Consider the following 20,000-nt stretch of genomic DNA (forward strand, 5'->3'; position numbering starts at 1 on the left):
CGCGGAGTCGGCGTGGGTTCTCGGGCGCGTGCGGTTTCTATTATATTTGTGATAGTTCTGTTTGATGAAGCCCCACGTTTAGAGCTGGCGGGCAGACGAAGCCTAGGTGAACAATACCCTGTTTTTGTTTTAGGGCTTCAGGGCGTGGGTGGGTGAGGGGGGGGAGGGACGAAGGTGTAGAGCAGGGTGGGGGTGATGTGTGAGTGGGGGAAGCAAGGCAGGCAGGACACGAGGTTGTGTATGTGGTTGGAGGGTAGGGGATGGGGAGAGTGAGTGGTAGTAGTTCTACCAAGCGGACATTTCTGTTCGGTTTTACTTCGGTTGACTAAGGAAAATATATTTTTATTTCTGTGTTGGCTGCATCGTTATTTCTATTCTTGGTTCTCTGCAGAGGGGTTGTCAGGGGAATGGTTCTTGTGGGAGAGAGAGAGAGAGAGAGAGAGAGAGAGAGAGAGAGAGAGAGAGAGAGAGAGAGAGAGAGAGAGAGAGAGAAAGAGAGAGAGAGGGGGGGGGGGAGTTTTCACCGCGATATTCCACCGCATTTTTGACGACGGTGTTTCCAATTTGCAAATTTAAGGCCAGAACCATCTCTCTCTTTTTATCTCCACAACTTCTCTGTCGTTCTTTCTGCATGTGAATGGTGAACGGCACTGGGTCGCGCTTACTACGATGAGTCACACGCCCGGGGAATTATGAGTAATGGAATGGGGAGGGAGAGAGGGGGAAGGAAAGGAGAGAGAGAGAGAGAGAGAGAGAGAGAGAGAGAGAGAGAGAGAGAGAGAGAGAGAGAGAGAGAGAGAGAGAGAGAGAGAGAGAGAGAGGGGGGGGGGGGGAAGCAGACGAGTCAGTCAGCTGATCTTGCAAATGGGGAATAAAGCTCGCGAGGAAGGCGGCGGAGGCATTCGTGTTTATTTGCCATTGTTCGCGGCGTCGCTGTCTTGGCCTTCTCAAAAGAGGCGCCGGGAAAAAGGTGACAGACGAGGCGCTGGGGGGGGAGGAATTGTTGCAAAGGGGATGGTAAAAATGGGTGGAGAGAGTGCTTGCAGGAAGAGAGGAGAGTGGGAAGGGGTGCTTTGGGAGGGGGTAGAAAAAGGGGATCGGGTGCCTGGGGAGGGAAGAGATAGGAAAGGATGGAGTGCTTGCGGGAAAGGGAAAGGGGAGGAGGGGTTGCAGGAAGAGGGGAAGAGCGTTTGTAAAGGAAAGGGAAGAGTGGGGGAAGAGTCGCTGGTGGGGGAGGGGGGAGAAGAGGAATGGGAAGTACATGGAAGGGAAAAGGAAGGGAAGACGGGAGAAATTTGGTGCATGGGGAAGGAGAACCGGCGATACAACAAAATGCGTAATAGGGTTGAAGAACGCACAAACTCCAAGTATTACGTAGTCATTTGTTGAATCGGTGGATTGTCCTGGGGGTCGCGGGCGGTGGGGGAGGAGAGGACAGGTAGTGGAGGGCCTGGGACGTGGTGGGGGGACATGGAACTCCCTTGAATAATTGAAGGCGCCCACGACACCTCTGTGGCGTGAGGATGGCAGGTGCCGCCTCCCGCGCGCTGTTTTGTTGTCCTGCGTGGTGTTTGTGTTTGTTTTAGGTGCAGTTGTTTGGTTGTTTGTTTGTATCCCTTTGCTAATTGTGTCGGTATGCTCTTGCCGCTTTTAATGAGCAAGTTCAGGCGGTCGTGAGAATGAATGTGTTTGGCCCTCCTGCTTTGTGAAGAAAGAGAGAGGCAGAGAGAAGTGAAGGAGGGGTAGAAAAGAGAAAACGGTTGGGGAGAGAGAGAGAGAGAGAGAGAGAGAGAGAGAGAGAGAGAGAGAGAGAGAGAGAGGGAGAGAGAGGGAGAGGGGGGGGGGGGCAGGCAGAATATGTTTACGCAGAGGAGAGGACCTGTTCCCAGCAGCGTCACCGCCAGTTTTATGCCCCGTAAATGTCATGTTTGTTCCGCGTCCTGGAACTTGCCGTTGTTTCCCCCGCGATAAGGCCCTGGGTGAAAGCGAGCGAAGAAGGGAGGCGACGTAAGCGACATTCCGCTAAACTTTGGTAAATGATGCTTTGGTTGATTTAGGTGCTAGCCTGTCCCTTGATATGCTATATTTAAACATTCTAGTCTGTTTTTCTGTCTTCCTTTCCCTTTCCCATTATATTATATCACACACTCACATTTATACACATTATCAGCAAATACTACCAGGATAAGCCGAGAGAGACAAAAAAGCGTACATAGAGATAAGTTAACAGGAACCGTGGAGATAAGTCCGCATCTAATGGAGCGGAAGTCCTGTTCGCGGGAGCCTCTCGCGGGCCGCCAGAAGGTGCCAGCCGCGGCGGGTGCTGTGCGCTGCCAATAATCCTTAGCTTCCCCCACATCGGCTCTCCCTCCTTCCTTCCTTAAATGTTTATATGTTCGTGTTTTTTTCACTTTTTTATAATTGACTCTTAGTATAAGGAGGGCCTAAGAGTGCAATTGCGTGCAATACGAAGGCGCCATGATAAAGTTTCCGTGCTTGATTCTGTGCGAGGTGCAGGAGGATGGGTTGAAGGAGGCAAGAGGAGGGGAGAGGAGGAGGGCGAGTCTGCCGAAGGAGGAGCTGGCTCGGTCCTGCCCGATCTTGCCCAGCCATCGCTCGGTATACAGGGATTGATTTTATTTTATTGTTTACTGCTTAATTACTCACCATTTTTTTTTTTACAGAAATGCCATGCATAGTGATGTTTGTGTTTATTCATTGTAGGTGTGAGAGTGAATTGTGTATTAATTTTTCGTCCTCCTTGCGTTGCAGATTGACTACCCGGACGTGCAGCTGATGCGTCCCGGCCAGCGGGCGTCGTGCAACACCATGAACTTGGAGAAATTGATGGCACTCGAGCAAGACGAGATTACCATCAGACCAGGGGGTCGTGGTGCCCCTCCCCCTCCCCCCACCCATCACCACGCCCACCACCAGTACGAGAACGACCACGCCCACCACCACCATCACCCCCAGCACCACCACCACCACCACGACCCTTACCTGCCGGACCTCGTGGGCAGCGCCATCCTGCGAGGCGCCCGCAGCAGAGGCAGCGTCGGCTCGTCGGTCAGGGATGGCTCGGATACCTCCAGTGCCTACTCGGGATCCGACACCATGTGCCACTCGCTGCAGTCCTCGCTCGAGCCCGACGACGTCGACCTGTCAGGCCTCACCGAGAGCGCCGTCGACTCCGACGAGGAGGACTTGGCCGAGAGCATCGAGGTGAGTTGCCAGATTTGCACTTTCGCTTTGCTTTAGTTTTCTCCTCATATACCCTTTCCTACACGTGTCACGTTATCTCGCTTTGACAGGAAACTAGAGCGTTTACACGTTTTAAACTAGAGCAAACGCTCTTGTCATAACGATTTTTCCCTGCCTTCGAACGTGTTTTTGCCATGTTGCGCTGTTCCAGAATCGTTATTCTATACGTATTTACACCACTTTTGTCCCCTGCTGCAGAGCCTGGCGGTGCGAGACGCGGTCCGGGAGTGCCTGGAGAAGGACCCGAGCGAACGGACCGAGGACGACATCGACGTCTTGCTCGAGTTCACACAGCGTCTGCGAGCCTTCTCCAACATGACCTTGGCCGTGAGAAGAGCTATGTGTCAAGCCATGGTACGTCGTTGTCGTGTTTGTGTTTTGCTTTCACCTTACCCTCTCTCAAGGAAAGTGGTGCCAGTTGGTACTAGAAGGACTCACGAGCGAGAGACATTTTGACTGTATTTTAATTTATATTGCTTTTATTTTTAGCTTCTTACTGATATTTATTTATTCCCTAATTTCTATCAAGCTCACACCTGTCTACATTTTGTCATACTTTTTTCTCTGATTTGACTAATTATGTTATCTCGTTTCTGCATTTTCTTTTTTATTCTTGATGAAGGCTGAGGTGCCGCTGACAAGGTTATTGTATTTACAACGTTATTTTAGGTATTTGCTGTAGTAGAAGAGGCCGGCACAACCCTCATGAACCATGGGGAAGAACTGGATTCATGGAGTGTCATCATCAATGGACATGTGGAGGTCACACAACCAGACGGTTCCGTGCATGAGCTTCACCTTGGAGACAGGTAATTATCAGTATTGTATTTGGAGTCAGATTCGTATACGAGTCTTACGAGCCAATTCTGAGAATGTTCATTCTCCAAAGCTTAAAGCTTCCAGGCCTCCAGATGGGTGCATGATGTCAGATTAGCTGGCTAGTTATAGGGAGGAGGACGGAATGACGAGATATTCCGTAGATGAGTTTTGCATGGCATGATTTCTCTTTGCAGTCTTCCCAAGAGACAAAATGTGATGACCAAAAACTCCTCCTCTTCCGCCAGCTTCGGCATCACGCCCACAATGGAGAAGCTCTACCACCAGGGGGTCATGCGCTCCAAGGTGGACGATTGCCAGTTCGTGTGCATCCGGCAGACAGACTACTACCGCATCTTGCACCAGGGGGAGGAGAACACACGACGCCACGAGGAGGACGGCGTTCTGGTCCTTGTGACAGAACAGAGGCCCATCGACGCAGGCAACAGAAGGGGAAATATTGTGATCAAGGTACTTTTTTTCTTTCTTTCTTTCTTTCTTTTTTGAGGGAGTAGTAGTTAATGTCAGATCAAGTGAAGAATTCTGAATTGCATATTATTAGATGTAATGCTATGTGGTACATAGATTTAGGTTTGACCCTAAAGGTGTGAATAAATCTAAACGTTATAAGATTTCATAAATCAAACTATTTAAAGTAGATATAGAAAAATTAAGGATTACTGATTTTTTTGAATGGAGGATTTCTTTCTTTTCAGTTTAAAAGTGATAAAGAATTGCTTGCAAATCATTTGTAATATGATAAATAGTTATTAGTCTTTCAGGTAGAACAAGTAATCAGACCTTTATTCATTGATGATGGATAGAAATATAAGTGAATGCTTTAGATTTAAGAGAAATGATTGCCAGTTTAAGAAACTGTACATATTTTACCAATATGTAGGTATTCAACAGATATGAATAAGAATGCAGTTAAAACACATTATACACTTTTTCCTTTTTTCTTCTATTGATGATAATAGTACTAGATTCCCTAATTAGAAGATACACATAAAAAACTGTAAGTAATCAAAAGTATCTTGCCAGGTCCCTCCAAATATCCCTTGAAAAAGGACCATAATGTCCCTATGCAAAGTCTGTGCAAAGTTTGACTGTGGAGTGTTTTGTGTCATGAACTATACCTGACCAAATCTTGTCCATAACCAGCCATTTCCCATCCCTCAGTAAGGAAGAGTGCACGGACACCAAGAGCTGTAGACCTTCCACTTGTGAGGTTGAAGCGTTCAATTTACCTCTTCAAGTGGATGTTTTTGATGGTCATTGTGCGATCACTTGGTTTGAGATTTTGAAATGAATGAGATTAAATGTAAAATGTAAAAAATAGGAAGAGTATCTTTTCGGAATGTCAGAGTTAGTATTAATGTACCTCTAATAACTTAAGAATAGGAATATTTGATTAGAAATTAAAAGCTAACATCAAGCATACACTAGTTGTTACATAATGAAAGTTTGACAAGACGAATTAAATCCATAAGTTATTTATAGGAAAGCCATTAAATATTCTATACTCATACAAATGAATGTAAGAATGACATGAAAAAAAAATCACTTATAACCTTTGATTTTAGAAAAATTAATATGGTTTACCATCAAGAATTAGGTGTTCCTTAGAATGCAAACTGAGCATACAATTATTTCCTCAGGGAACCGCAGAAAGGCTCATGTCCCAGCTGGTGGAGGTAGAGAACAATGTGGATCCAACCTATGTGGAGGACTTCTTACTCACACACAGAACCTTTATTGACAATCCACTCCAAGTGGCAAACAAATTATTAGAATGGTAATATATTTTGTATAAACTTTCAACTTTGATTAATGTCTATTTGAGAAAGTTGGCATACATGATTAGTAGTGATTATTAAGAAATGATGATTTGATTTCTGCAGTTCATTTTAACTAAAGTAATAGCATGTAAATTCTTTGTTGTACATTATTTAATGCTTGAGCAGGGTAGCTCATACTGAATGTAATTATACTCATTTGGAATGTCCCCAGTTGCAAAAAAAAAAAATAAATAACATTTTCTCAATAGGTTTGAAGACCCCTCTCTAAGAGACAGAGTGACACGAGTGGTGTTGCTCTGGGTAAACAACCACTTCACAGACTTTGAAATGGATCCAGTCATGATGAATTTCCTAGAGCAGTTTGAGGAAGGACTTGAAAGAGAGAAGATGGCAGGACAGCTCAGGCTGCTTGACTTTGCTTGTGCCACAAAGGCCAGGGCTAGGACTGTGACTCTCACACGGCCTTCCAGGGATGAAATCCTCCACTTCTCTATCCTGGGAGGATATGAGCGAGGATTTGGAATCTTTATATCGAAGGTATGTAGAAGATATTGGACAGTGCCCACATTGGTTTTTGTATGGTGCAAATTAGCATGTAGTTTTGTTTTTAATTTGTATTTGATAATAGCCTTTGTTTGAATATTGAGTTACATAATCAGATCACATTTTAATGTACTGTTAGTGATAAGCCATTTACACATTGTATTGAGGATTTGACTGATAATGCTACTTTACCAAATAGGTGGAGAAAGGAAGCAAGGCTGAGGAGGTTGGCTTGAAGCGTGGAGATCAGATACTAGAAGTCAATGGCCAAAGCTTCGACCACATGAATCATGGGCGAGCCCTCGAGATTCTTCGTCAGACATGTCACCTGTCAATCACTGTTAAGAGTAACTTGTTAGGTAATTATTCCATTTGTTTTTAATATACTTTTTTTTTTTTTTCTCACACAGCAGAAAAGTGGAATTGTATTTATCCTTTGAATGGAATAGAAATTGATAATCTTCCCTCACTGCAGCATTCAAGGAGATGCTCCAGACTCCTGACAATTCCCCAAGACAACGCCCGAGAAAGCCATCTGACCCACGAGGCCTTAATGACGGCAACTTGCCCCTCAATCCCAACTTTGCATCCACCATGAATATCCCAAGTGACCACACTCAGCAGTCTCCCAGGGACAAGGGCAAGGACAACAATAACAAGACCTCCTTCATGACAATGAGCGGCACCAAAGCCAACAGATTCAGGAAGGTCAAGAATCTGCTGAAGCCAAAGACTAACACACAGTAAGTTCATAAAGGTGTTTAGGTTGTAACTTGTGTTATTTATGTGTAATATATATATATATATCTAATCTTTTTCTAATTTTATAGGTTTTCATAGTTCAATATTTTCATTATTACAATTAATATTATATATTTTTTTTCATGATTATCTTTTTTTAGTTTTCCTAATTTTATTGGGATTACTGTGAATACAGTAGATATACTCTTAAGTCATTTTAGAATTGATAATTATAAAAAGTGTTCAATGCCATTGAAAGTGTTTTGGAAATGACAATGCATGAACTGTGTTGCAGAGAGTCACAAATAAACAGCGATGAAAGCGTGTCATCCCAATCAAGTGTGGGTGGTGGACTCTACCACAGTCACAGCAACCCAGATCTGAGCACGACTGGAGCCTATGAAGATGTCAGAACAGAGTTTCCGGAGCATGTATTGAAGGTAAGTATTTTAACCAGAGTTATCAAACTTTCCTCTTAACAGTTAAGAATTTCTTTGAGTGTCATATATTCAGAATGATTAGTAATACTTGCTCTTGTTATCCTAGGTTTATCGAGCAACTGACCAAGCTGCGAGATTCCTACCAGTCCACAAGGAGACCACAGCTCGTGAGGTGGTGATGCTCGCTCTGCAGATCTTCAACATCAATGACCCTTCAGGTTCCTCCAACTATGCACTGTATGAAGTCTCAGTCACAGAAGAAGGCCTCACAAAGCAAAAGAGATTACCAGACTCGCTGCAAAACTTGGCAGAGAGAATAGGTATGGCATAAGTAATGAAATATTTTTCCTATTGCTTTGTCCATGAATATTTTTTAATAGATTGTTATTATTAACAGAAGAATTTGATGGATGTACTTATAAGGTTATTAATGTTATTTTGGTTTCATTTTTTTGTTTTCTATTTTAGGATTAAGTAGTCGATACTACTTGAAGAACATCACAGTGTCACAGACTTTGGTCCCAGATGAAAATGTGAATGAGCTGGTCAGGGAGTCTACAGTTTACTTCTTACAGCTTAACTCGGTTGAGTTGGCTATTCAGCTTACTCTTGAGGACTATACAATATTCAGGCAAATTGAACCTACTGAATATATTGATTATCTCTTCCACCTCAACTCCAGATATGGAACTCCGGCTCTGTCACAATTTGCTGAGGTATGCAAATTTGTGTATTGGAGATTATTTAAATTACATTTATATTTTTAGTGTTTTTTTTACAAATTATGGACAGTACTTGTATTTAGATATGAAAACAAATCCCAATAAGTCCACTCATGGGATATGGGTATAGTAATTGCCTTTTTTTTTTTTACCAGGTTTTATATTTCTAATATTTTACCTTGAATGTGTTAACAGGCATTAATTCAAATTCTTCTTTAATTACAAATAATCTTTCTCCCTCTAGCTTGTAAATCGTGAAATGTTCTGGGTGGTCACAGAAGTCTGCTCAGAGCATAATCTAGTCAAGCGATCCAAAATCATCAAGCAGTTTATTAAAGTTGCCCGTAAGATCTACTGTCATTGGTCACAGAGCTGGGTAAAATGTTGAATAATGACATTGTTGCTTGGGATATTTTATTCATGTGCAGAATCAGAAAGTATATATCTAGATTAAAATTCCCTCTTTTCCTGACAGGACAATGTAAGGAATGTAAGAATTTCAACTCCATGTTTGCCATATTGTCTGGTCTGGGGCACGGAACAGTTTCAAGGCTAAAGCAGACCTGGGAGCGCTTGCCTTCCAAGTACCAGCGCATGTTCCATGACATGCAGGATCTCATGGATCCTTCTAGAAACATGAGCAAGTACCGCAACCTGGTCCAAAGCGAGAACATCCAGTCACCCATTGTAAGGACTAAGACCTTTGTTTTACTTTCCCTGGATGTTTTTATTTCTCTAGTTATAGTTTATTTATTACTCCTACTACATTTTTTGGATTTGACAAGTAGTTTTTTTCAAGTGATTTTTGTATTTCTAAATTTCAATAATAATTGTTAGTTTTCAAAAGTCTGCTTGTGTCTTTTTCACAGATTCCATTCTATCCAGTGGTTGCCCGCGACTTGACATTCACTCATGAGGGTAATGATGACAAGGTTGAAGGACTCATCAACTTTGAGAAGCTCCGCATGATTTCACGTTACATCCGTGACCTCCAGAACATGTGCTCAGCCCCTTACGTAAGTCGCACAAATGTGTAAATAGTGTAATTTAGTTGATATCAAACATTATATTTTTTGGCAATATAATTTTGAATAAGCATGAAATAATATATATCTTTACTGGTTTATGGCCATCTGATAAGTGACATTCTTATTATTCATGTATTTTTGTTTCAGGATCTGTTCAACATGCAGGATGCTGGAGGTCAACCCCCAAGTGCTGCACTCATAACACTCAACCAAATGGGAGCTCAGATTGCAACAGTGAAGAGAAGGAAGAAGTCCACTGCTGCACCTGATAAGAAAAAGATGTATGAAGAGGTAGGTTCCCTTTTTTCTCCTAGTGTGTGTAAGGTATGTTTGTTTATTCTCAGCTTGTACTGAAACTTTATAAGGTAAATGAAAATGAATGCATTAATGTTAATTATTCATTTTTTGTTCTCATAACAGGCTCAAATGGTCCGGAGGGTGAAAGCATACTTGTCTCGGTTGCAAGTGATTACAGACGAGGAGCAGCTTCGCAACATGTCCTTGGAGTGTGAAGCAGGTCCGGAGGGGCATAAACCTGCAGGAGGGCACAGCAACAGTAGCAGCAGTGGGTCCAGTAGCGCCCCACCCACCAACCCTCCTCCAAGACGGCGCCCCCACTCACCAACACCTTCCACAACTTCATCAACTTCATCAACGTCACAAACCTCGGATGGGAAGAAGCACACTGCGAAATTCGGTAAATGGCTTGTCTCTCATTCATTCCCTTGTTTTCTCTATTTTTTTTTCTTTATGTTCATTTTCATTTTATTTTATTAACTTATCATTATTAATACATTGATTATACTAAGGTGTCTAATAAAAAATCATGCTTAGCTTCTGGCTTAAATGATACTAAATTGAATTTTAATTTTTACATGATTGCTTAACACTTTCTAGCTGTCCATTTTGTTGCTTACTTTTCTTTGAGCACCTCTCCCCATATTGCAGGAGCCACATCTCCCCAGTCCATAAGCAAGATGAAGGCCCTGGCCGAGCCCAAGACGAAGCCTCATCACGGCCCACGCTCCACCACCACCCACCATTCACTCTCCCCTTCCCCCTCCCCTGGCCCTCCTCGTAGGGGAGCCATCAACAACCATACCTCTCGCTCTACCCATGAGCGGTCCCACTCTGACACCCATGCTGTTCCTGTGGACCTTAGCGCAGAGTCTTCCTCTGTTACCTCCCTGTCCAAACTCCACAAATCCCACACCTCAGGTATGCTGCTAGAACCAGCACCCTCCCTTTATGGCACTCAACATAACAGCACCACTACACCTGCATCTGTTTCTTTCTCCCTTTCTTTTGTGCATGCTGCTGCCTGTTCTGCTCTCATAGCATCTGTCCGTAAATTCTCTACCACCAGCAATAACATCCTTGGAACCAAACCCTCTTCCAGGTCCTCAACGCCCATTACCATCAACCCCCTTCGAATTAAGCATATTCAAAGGGAAAAAAAAAAGGCTGCATTCAAATCCCAAAAATTCAGTACTAGTTTTGATAGCAGTTACAGCTCATACAAAACAGAAAGTCCAAGGAATCCAACTTCATTTGGAGCCAGTGCAAGTCTCAGTCCAGCACCTGTAACTACTAGAATGAAATTAAAGTCAATGCAAAGAGACAATACATTTTCTAGGAGCTTACCAACACCTGCTCACAGCCCCAAAAGAGTGGATGCCTACTCCTTCTCCAAGGATGCTTCCAAGTGTCAGACATCCACTCCCAAAAAAGGAACTCCTGTCAGGGGAAGTCAGAGAGGGACTGTTGGTCTACGCAAGTACGGAGAGTCTTTCTCATACAGTGTGTCTACAAAAGATGAGAAGCAGGAAGTTGCTTTAGCACCTATAAATAAAGCAACATCATTCAATAAAAATAAAATTACCCATACAGAAAATCTTTCATCAACACAGAAAGACATCTTAGATTTGAGTGAGACTGCTGTAGTTAACCATGATTCAGTAAGCAAGGCCTCTGTTTTATCTCCTAGTAAAATTGGGCATCTGCAGAAGCAGAAACAGGGGAACTGTAGTAGTATTACAATCTTTCAGAAAATTTTTAGAAGTAAAAGTGAAGATATACTAGATGCCAAGAAAAGTCCAGCAAAAAAGACTAATACCAAGAAAAATATTGTGGATGAGGTATTAACTTCTCCATTACTTAGTCCACTGATTTTTAGAAGAAGTCGGAGTGAAGATTTTCTTAATAAGGTTATTGATAGACCAGAAGTTAAGAAGTATTCTGTCAAGGATTCAAAATGTTTAAATACTAAAGAAATAACATCGGGAAAAGTGAAAAGGCCCAGAATTTCTAAACCACTCAGAACATTTTTACCAACAGATCCACCTTCAATTGGTGAGACTCTGAAAAATAAAATAAAAATGAGCAAAATTCACAGTTTTAATGAAGATGATGCATGTGTGCCATCACGTTTCTTTTTAGAGAAGAGCTTGTCTGATGAGTCAGGGAAAGAAACTACAGAGAAGCGTTACCCAACTTTACAAAGACCGGCAAGTAATAAAGAGACATATTTCCCAGCATCAGTGAAATCCAGTAAACATTTAAGAAGGAATGAACCCATGAGAGTTTACAGGGTCAATCAACCAAAAGATGTACGTGATAATTCTTTGATTGAAAACTGTGACATTCACTATACGCAAAGAGGAACCAAAGAAGATACTGAACAAACTAATGTGAAAAGCATTGATCCTAACAAAGGTTTCAATCCGCATATTCCTCATCCATCCATACATTCACAGACCTTCTCAAAAAAGTCGCCTTGGTTTGAGAAATTCCAAAAGTCGAGAGTGGAGGTACTAAAACGAAAAGAAGAGGGAAATGAAAATGATGAGTTAAATGATTCCTTTGGATCTTCAGTTCATAGTAGCGGCTCTGATGACTCGATTCATGAAGGTTACCCAAAGCCTTTGGAAATGTCACAGAAGTCAGTTCTAAATACAACATACCCACAATCCAAGTATGTTCTTACTCGCTACAGAGGCCAACCTGATGTCCGAAGAAGAGTTGCAGAAAAGCTCAATGCTGTTATTCGGGAACTGGAAGAAGAAATGCGTATGATTCATCCAGGCCCAACTTATCCTTCAGATGAAGAAAATCTTTATTGGAACGATCCCATTACAAATCCATATAGTACTTTGCCATTGCCTACAGATACAGGGATTCACAGACCCACTAGCCTCCCTCTTCGTAAATATGCTGTCCATAGGAGAAACAGCGCACCTATGCTGTCTCCAATAGAAGAAGTTAAAGTGTCTCCAACATCTGCAGATCTCGAGAGTATGACAATATTGCAGAGATCTTTAGCCAAATGTTCATCATTTAATGGTGATAAGCTAAGAAGAAATAATATCCCATCTTATCCCCAAACTAAAGGCAATCCAAAAGGAATGAAACTTGAGATAGAAGAACCTCGTCTAAGTCAGAAAGGCTCCTTTAAGGCACAGGATCCAAAGCACCAAGACAGGTCAGCTTTGATTCTGCCTCCAAGTGAAACACAACCTAGCAGTCTCGTTAACCCAGACCCAACTTCCTATTGCAATCAGTATGGGTCCGAAAATGATGTGGACTATGTTTGATATTAATCCTGTTCCTACATGAAAGAGTGCATCTACAGTGGTCTAATATTATTACTACTGTCATCATATGTAGCAAAGAAAAAGAAAATAAAGAAACCCAGCTCTCCTTTTCCCCTTCTTTGTCTTTGTATTTTCACTGTCTTAGTTTACAATCCTTAAACTCTCTTGCATGGACCCTCTATGGAGAACTTCAGTGTCTGCATGAGCTCTCCACTGTCCTATGTTCACTGATATGGGTAAATGTTCCTGATTTTACAAAGTACTTTTCCTCCTTTATAGCTTTTCTTTCTTCATAACATTTACATGTTTATATATTTTGTTTATCTGGTTGTTTTAGTTTATAGGTAAGAGGGATGAAACCTCATAATTTTTGTATTATTGTTTTAAAATAATTTCCATGATAGGTAAGGTGCATCAAGAGTGAATATTTCTAATTGTGTAAAATGTATCTGAATTTCCTTATATTATTGCAAATTTCAGTATTCTAATTTTCTGAATTGGAAGGAGAGAAAATTCTTCCTGTTCAGCCATATGATGTAAATAGAAGGACAGTTGAAGGGAAGCTGTTACAGGAAGTCATTCTTCACATTTTAGATATTGCACCCATCTACCATAACCAAATATCTATAGATTTTCCTCTTTTATTAACATCAGGCTCAGTGACATCAACCGACTGTCAGGTGGGACCTGGGGAGTCTGATTCTGGCATCTCTACCCATTTTGACTGTCACTCCTCCTCCTCGCTGGAAGTTGGGGGAGTTTCCGGATACGAGTGTCACTATCACTCCTCACCTCCAGCCCACCACCGACGCTACTCACATCAACCAGGTTTGTGAAGGTTTTTGGAGTGTGTGTTGGCAAAGTACTGCTTGGCAATGCATCAGCAGTCACTTGTGTGTGGAAATGAATGTTCAATGGAGGTATTGATAGTAAAGTGAGAATTGATTTCACCTTAAACAGGGCGGATAATAGTTCCCACAGCACTGGTTAGCACTCGGGTAAACTGTGTCGGTCTTAGTATTCCATACAAAAGTACAATAGTCATAGTCACATATGTGTAAGTGTATCAATAAAATACATATTAAATTAATATACTAAATAGACTTAATATATGTTACTCCACTGATTTAGCCCTGATTTAGACAGCTTGCACACATTAAATGATTGTCTTATTGTAATGTACTGCATCTTTGAGAACTTTAAAATACGTGTTAAATGAGACTTGTATGAACCCACTTTTGAAGGTAATAATAATAATAACCATCCAGATACCTTTTATTTATAAACATGGCACTTAATAGTACTTATTATTATTGTTACCTCTGGAAAAACAAAACAAAATCACGTATTGGTGGTGTGTGGTGATTCTCTTGCCTTGCCTACATCAATATTGCGGCACCACAGCTTGCCTTGACTTGCCTTCTTGCCTTCCTGCCATGTGCACCACAGAATCACGGTCGCGTCCTCCCTTTCCGCATGCAGTAGCTGTGCTGCCACCTATTCCTGCAGCAGGTGAGTCATACCTTTCTCTGACCCCTTCTTGGTCGAGAGAGACTCGTACACTTTCAGTACGTATAACATTGGTGGTGTGGACATTAGTAGAAGTTGTGTGTGTTGGCTAGAGGTGTTTAGAAGAATGTGGGGACCTTGTATTCTTCTTCTGATTCTGTCCTGTTCTTCCCTGCTTTTCTCTTCTAGAATTTTAATTAGGATGCATTTTTGACAAGGCATTTTGTCTTCTTGTTCCTACATATATTGTTCTTCATTAATTGTAGAATTATTTGCAGACTATGTCTATTATGGAACTAATTCATCTGTTCTATAAGTTGCTTTTCTCTCTTTCTTTAACTGTATTTTGAAGTATATTTGCTTGATATTTATAGGAATTAATTCATATATTGCACATTTACAATATCCTTGCCTTAAAAATAATTTTTGAAGTATTTTACATCAAACTTGTCAAAGTCCAATAGTTCTCAATCTGAATTTCAGAAAGTATCCAGAGTCATAAAGCTTTTACACAGTTATAACTGATTACTATTTCTTATAGAATAAAACACCACATTTACAATTATTTTATTGTTTGCTAGTCAGGCTAAAAGTCAAATTCCATTTATAACATTTGTTATCTTACAGCAGGAATGGGTAGTGGACGACGACGCGGAGCTCCGGGGCATCCCCCTGACTACGCAGAAACTCAGATGAGGATGAAACAAATGGGCCGAGCCCTTTCCCATGATGGTGTGCAATATTACCGGCAGACACACCTTGATGGTACGTTTTGACTCAAGTCATTTTATATATATATATATATATATATATATATATATATATATATATATATATATATATATATATATATATATATATATATATATATATACACATACATATATATACATACACACACACATATCTAGATGTTGATCATTGACTTGGTTCAGCTTCACTATAAATCATTAGTATATCGATATTATTAGTTGACTCAAAAAAAAATATATATATATATTGACATAAATCATATAATAAATAGATTTTGTTTTATATAAAAATGTTCTATAAACTGCATTCTTTTCTAAGTACTTGTATCTGCATATTCATCCTTAGGCATTTTCAGATGAAGAGGAAGATGCCCAAGTCTCTGCAGTATGAAGGTTGACACAACCATCTGTGATGAGACGAACATGAGAGGTCCTGGACAGATTCTACCTCCTCTTCAGGAAGACATTTGGGACTTCCTATACAACAAGACCAAGCCATTGGAGTTTCCGGTTGTTATGTGTATACCCTTACCTAGAATGCATAGCAGTTAGTTGATGGGGGTGTGCAGGACAACTGTTTGATTATCCTTTGCTTATCTTGTGATAATAAAAGTTAAGAGTTCAGAAGCCAAAGATAGATGGATTCCTATGGCCATGAGAGTAGGCATTAAAATCTTTGTATGTTTGTTCTACTCTTTGATGTATGACTTATAAAGACTGCTAGGCAACTGATGACTTGCTCATGAGTCCTGTAAGAAAACAGTATCCCTTTAATATATAGAATGAACAGATATTGTGTTTCCTTACCAGAAAATATGAACACAGTTTCTTTGAGGGAGGAGATATAATGCCTTTATGACATGTCAGCTCTCAGGCCTTAGGGTACTTTTGGGGCACAGCTTCATTAAGATTTTTATGGATGTAACACATTATAAATACATGTAGATCATGCCTATATGTGGATGTCCTTGTATATAATTATATAGATAGATATATTCATGTCCATATGATAGCCAATAAGCATAATGTGTAGATGTATGTAATGCAGTCAACAATTGTGAGACTTACTCAGAGCTTCAGTATGAAAAAATTTTAACTTTGTAAATAGGAAATTTAAACATATGGAAGCTTCATGTAAGACTCAGGGATTGGTGGCTCAAAGAATATCATTGGTGGATGTACTGTTCCACCTCCTGTTGTCTGTCCCTCATTTTGATGAAGCCAGCCAGCCATATTGTCGTCCAAGTCCAACCTAGCCCAGGGAACCACTGATGATGTTAGCTAGCGTGTGCGACTGTGCCCACATGTAGTAGATGTGGGCTTATTATCTTGTTATCTCTTTATTTATTTGTAAATTGGCTAAACAACATTTTTGGAGATAGAGATCGATGAGGTCAGCAGTTTCAAAACTTCCCTGATGAAGGTCTGAGATGTAGATGAAACATATTTTCAGAGCTCGGTGATGTAATGATAAGTTTGTTTCTTTTTTCTTACAGAAAATTTGCATTGTCAAAGGATATTAAGATATTTATCCCCTCCTCATATTCATAATTCCCTTATGTAAGAAATATTTGTTCCTCATTTGAGGAATTATTTGATTATTATTTGATTGTTATAAAATCCTGCATTTCATGAATGTTATCTGTAATAGCTATTAATATCCCAGTTTTCCACCCTTATGTCTAAAGAGACATCAGAATATTCAGTGTAATGTAATTTTGTTGTACTTTTTTGTAAACTGATAATGAGTCATGTCGTTTCTGTGTAAACTATATGCCTGAAATCTCATTGTCCAATATTGGATATTTTCACAAGTTATTTTCTCGACATGCAAATACGTAGATACTCTTGATATAACTTCCAAACCCCATGGCCCTTTCTGGAGGCCTGGCGGTGATATGTACAAATAAATACACTTCACTTTGTAAAGATGTGGCTTTCATTTTTACCTTATAATTGGTTTTACATGATGCATTAGCTATACTGGAAAATCTTTTTTTCATAAAGTATCCTGATATATAGAGGCATTCCAAATGTGATAATACAGCTGATATAAAACTTCTTATTAAATACATATTAACTTGTTGATGGCAAAAATTGTGAGAATTTAATTAGGAAGTCATAAAGAAATGTGTACATAAACCACTGTATGCCATTAGCAATTAAACCGATTTGAGAAAAATACTAAATTATAATTTGAGAAAAATGTATATATAGTTTTAGATCTAATGAAAACAAGCTCTTTTCTGGAAATTATTTCATCTGAATTCTTAACCCATTTACGATGGGTGTCCCACATATGAGATGCCTGGAAAAATAAACATTACTGGGTCACTCGTGGGTTAATCATCTGTATGCAACCTATTAATCACCAAGGTTCCTGTATATTGCTGAAATTACTATTTTGCTTTTACTTACAAAACTACATTCTGCAATAGTACATTTTACTACTAAAATACTACAGTGCAGTACTACAATATAATACATTATTACAGAACAGTGCTATAGCATAATACATTACAGAACAGTATTATAGTATAATGTAATATTACAGTACAGTGCAATAATGTAACAATACAGTAGTACAGACCAATCTAGCCAATATCTGTCAACCATCCTTTCAAAGACGAAAGCTAACAAATAAAAAAGTGATCACTGTAGTGAGAAAATAGATAACAAAAGATAAGCTGAACATTAACATCAAGTTCTTCACTTGGGCTACTTACAATATTTGTTGCATAAATACATACATCTTTTTTGTGACTATGATATAATGCTAAGGTTATTCTGATAACCACTGTAGATTACCTTCAGTAACAAAAGCATATTAAAAAATATCAAAGGATTATTCCAATATCTAAGACCTTTAAAGATAACAAGCTGAATTTAATTCCCTTGCAATATAAGAAGCATATAATGCAATAAGGTATTACTTTCTGTTCTAAAAGGAAGAAATATATTAGGGTTTCTATTCCATAAAAAAAATTCTTAAAACTCTCCATGACATAGTTACAATATAAATTTTTGTTAATAAAAGTCAATACAACAGAATATTAACAAAATTTTATTTATATCAACATACTTCTAAAAATATTTCCTATTTACATAAACATTGTTTCACAATATTTAGTTTTATCCTCAGATGTCTTTTTTAACTTAACACTTAAAATGCTGGAGAATACTTTTCAGCATTTGTAAGTTACCAGTTGAATATCACCAACCCATGGAGAAATTATCCTCAAAATTCATGTGCAAATTTGATGAAATTTTCCTCAACTTTCCATTTTTCTTCCAAGATCAGATACTTCATAGTCAGGGTTCAGATCTTGATTTCTCTCTGCTGTCTTTGGAGGTTGTTCGTTTCTTGCTTTTAAATTACCAATGTTTTCTGTCTTAGCTTCTTTGGCAGGTGCAATAAAAAATTTAATGTCTCCAGCCTTAACACGTCGCTGCAGAATGCGGCCTCCAAAACCCACTACATTTGCTTCAATGGTATTGTAAATAGTCTCCTATAGAATGGCAAGAAGAATTTAAAATAAATCAACAAGATAGACAAAAATCAAACTTATAAATAACAGAATTTTCAAAGTGATGCTTATGAAGAGAGAGAATTTAAGTCTGAAAATTCAAATATTCTATTAGAGCCAAATTAGATTTTCCTATAATCTAAATCTAGGAACTCGTAGTTTATGCACATCAAATATGAAACAAAGATCAATATCTATGATACGTAATGGAGACAAACATCTAAATTCATTAGTTTGTGATTGCCTTGTTTGGCGTTTCTAAAATCATGAAAATTTCTAATTTCTGAAGAAATAAATTGGAAACATCTCTAGTACCATTTGTATAATTTATCTACCTTGAAAATGATATATCATAACAATATATAAATGAATAAAGACATTGATAAATAAACTGATAAATAAATAAGTAAACTGATACATAATAGTAGTATTACAAACATTAAATCATTCAGTATCTATCAAACTTTCATATGGTGCAGATATTCCTTATGTTTGCTTACATTTCCTTCATAAAAAAATATAAATAACTCCAAACATGATAAAATGGTAACTTTCACCACAATGGCAAGCAAATACAGTGAATGGAAACCTGAACAAAAATAAGTAATTAGGTATGACTGCACTTGTCTAAATGAAAGCAGTGTCATATCCAAACATTCTGTTTGCATAAAGCTTCAATGCTGATATGAAACTGAGATTATGATTATTATAACGTTATTAAAATACTAATAGCAATAAAATATATATTCTGAAAATCAAATAAAAGGGTAAATAGGTGACTAAGTTCTTAGGGTGCCTTCTATGTGTAAACTTAATTGATAAACTAAAATCACAGTAAACACAGCATGTTTATGTGTACCATCCTGGCATAAATGAGTAAAAAAAAAAAAAATTAAAGTGCATCATTTCATATTAATTTACAATAGGCTTATTGCAATGATGCCTTTCACATCCCAATGAATCCTAAGTCTAGGCTGTTAGGCAACTTACCATATCATCTGGAGAGCATCCTCGTGAAGATAGTGTGACCTTTGTCTGATGACCTTTCTTTAACCATTTTTCAACATTATGGAGTTTTGACATCAGGTCATGCTCAGCAATCTTTCCAGAAATGGTTAATATCTTCTCCCCCTGTTGAAGGAAATAAGCTATAAAAAAAAGTAATACTAAATAAATTCAATAGTAAAACAATACTGGATACAAAGTAATAGATAAGTTCATTTAAAAAATGTGAATACAAGATATACCAGTAAATGAAACTCA

The 20,000-nt window shown here is 39.1% G+C and overlaps 2 protein-coding genes across 17 annotated transcripts in view; one reads left to right on the forward strand and one right to left on the reverse strand.

The window, feature by feature from the left end:
* PDZ-GEF (PDZ domain-containing guanine nucleotide exchange factor) overlaps positions 1 to 17,139 on the forward strand; it is a 312,141-nt gene extending 295,002 nt beyond the window's left edge. For 2 of the 15 annotated variants that reach the window (XM_070136685.1, XM_070136686.1), the window contains exons 4-24: positions 2,773 to 3,225; positions 3,463 to 3,618; positions 3,934 to 4,073; positions 4,278 to 4,551; positions 5,742 to 5,878; positions 6,131 to 6,419; positions 6,625 to 6,784; positions 6,901 to 7,168; positions 7,462 to 7,606; positions 7,713 to 7,926; positions 8,075 to 8,322; positions 8,573 to 8,672; positions 8,804 to 9,015; positions 9,198 to 9,344; positions 9,504 to 9,647; positions 9,777 to 10,053; positions 10,305 to 10,574; positions 13,604 to 13,777; positions 14,399 to 14,461; positions 15,086 to 15,223; positions 15,567 to 17,139. In XM_070136685.1, the coding sequence (XP_069992786.1) occupies positions 2,773 to 3,225; positions 3,463 to 3,618; positions 3,934 to 4,073; positions 4,278 to 4,551; positions 5,742 to 5,878; positions 6,131 to 6,419; positions 6,625 to 6,784; positions 6,901 to 7,168; positions 7,462 to 7,606; positions 7,713 to 7,926; positions 8,075 to 8,322; positions 8,573 to 8,672; positions 8,804 to 9,015; positions 9,198 to 9,344; positions 9,504 to 9,647; positions 9,777 to 10,053; positions 10,305 to 10,574; positions 13,604 to 13,777; positions 14,399 to 14,461; positions 15,086 to 15,223; positions 15,567 to 15,601 (4,044 nt within the window). In that variant the 3' untranslated portion in view covers positions 15,602 to 17,139. Of the gene's footprint in view, positions 1 to 2,772; positions 3,226 to 3,462; positions 3,619 to 3,933; positions 4,074 to 4,277; positions 4,552 to 5,741; positions 5,879 to 6,130; positions 6,420 to 6,624; positions 6,785 to 6,900; positions 7,169 to 7,461; positions 7,607 to 7,712; positions 7,927 to 8,074; positions 8,323 to 8,572; positions 8,673 to 8,803; positions 9,016 to 9,197; positions 9,345 to 9,503; positions 9,648 to 9,776; positions 10,054 to 10,304; positions 10,575 to 13,603; positions 13,778 to 14,398; positions 14,462 to 15,085; positions 15,224 to 15,556 lie in introns of all 15 variants that reach the window. The other 13 variants (XM_070136688.1, XM_070136687.1, XM_070136693.1 and 10 more) reach the window with 13 other exon arrangements.
* A 1,119-nt stretch (positions 17,140 to 18,258) lies between these two features.
* Positions 18,259 to 20,000, reverse strand: part of mIF3 (mitochondrial translation initiation factor 3) — an 11,175-nt gene continuing 9,433 nt past the window's right edge. For both annotated transcript variants that reach the window (XM_070136702.1, XM_070136701.1), the window contains 2 exons: positions 19,728 to 19,868; positions 18,259 to 18,719 (listed from right to left, as the gene is read on the reverse strand). In XM_070136702.1, the coding sequence (XP_069992803.1) occupies positions 18,483 to 18,719; positions 19,728 to 19,868 (378 nt within the window). In that variant the 3' untranslated portion in view covers positions 18,259 to 18,482. The remainder of the gene's footprint in view (positions 18,720 to 19,727; positions 19,869 to 20,000) is intronic.

The sequence above is a fragment of the Penaeus vannamei genome, chromosome 22 (genome assembly GCF_042767895.1).
Source record: "Penaeus vannamei isolate JL-2024 chromosome 22, ASM4276789v1, whole genome shotgun sequence".
In the NCBI taxonomy this organism is placed as follows: Eukaryota; Metazoa; Arthropoda; class Malacostraca; order Decapoda; family Penaeidae; genus Penaeus; species Penaeus vannamei.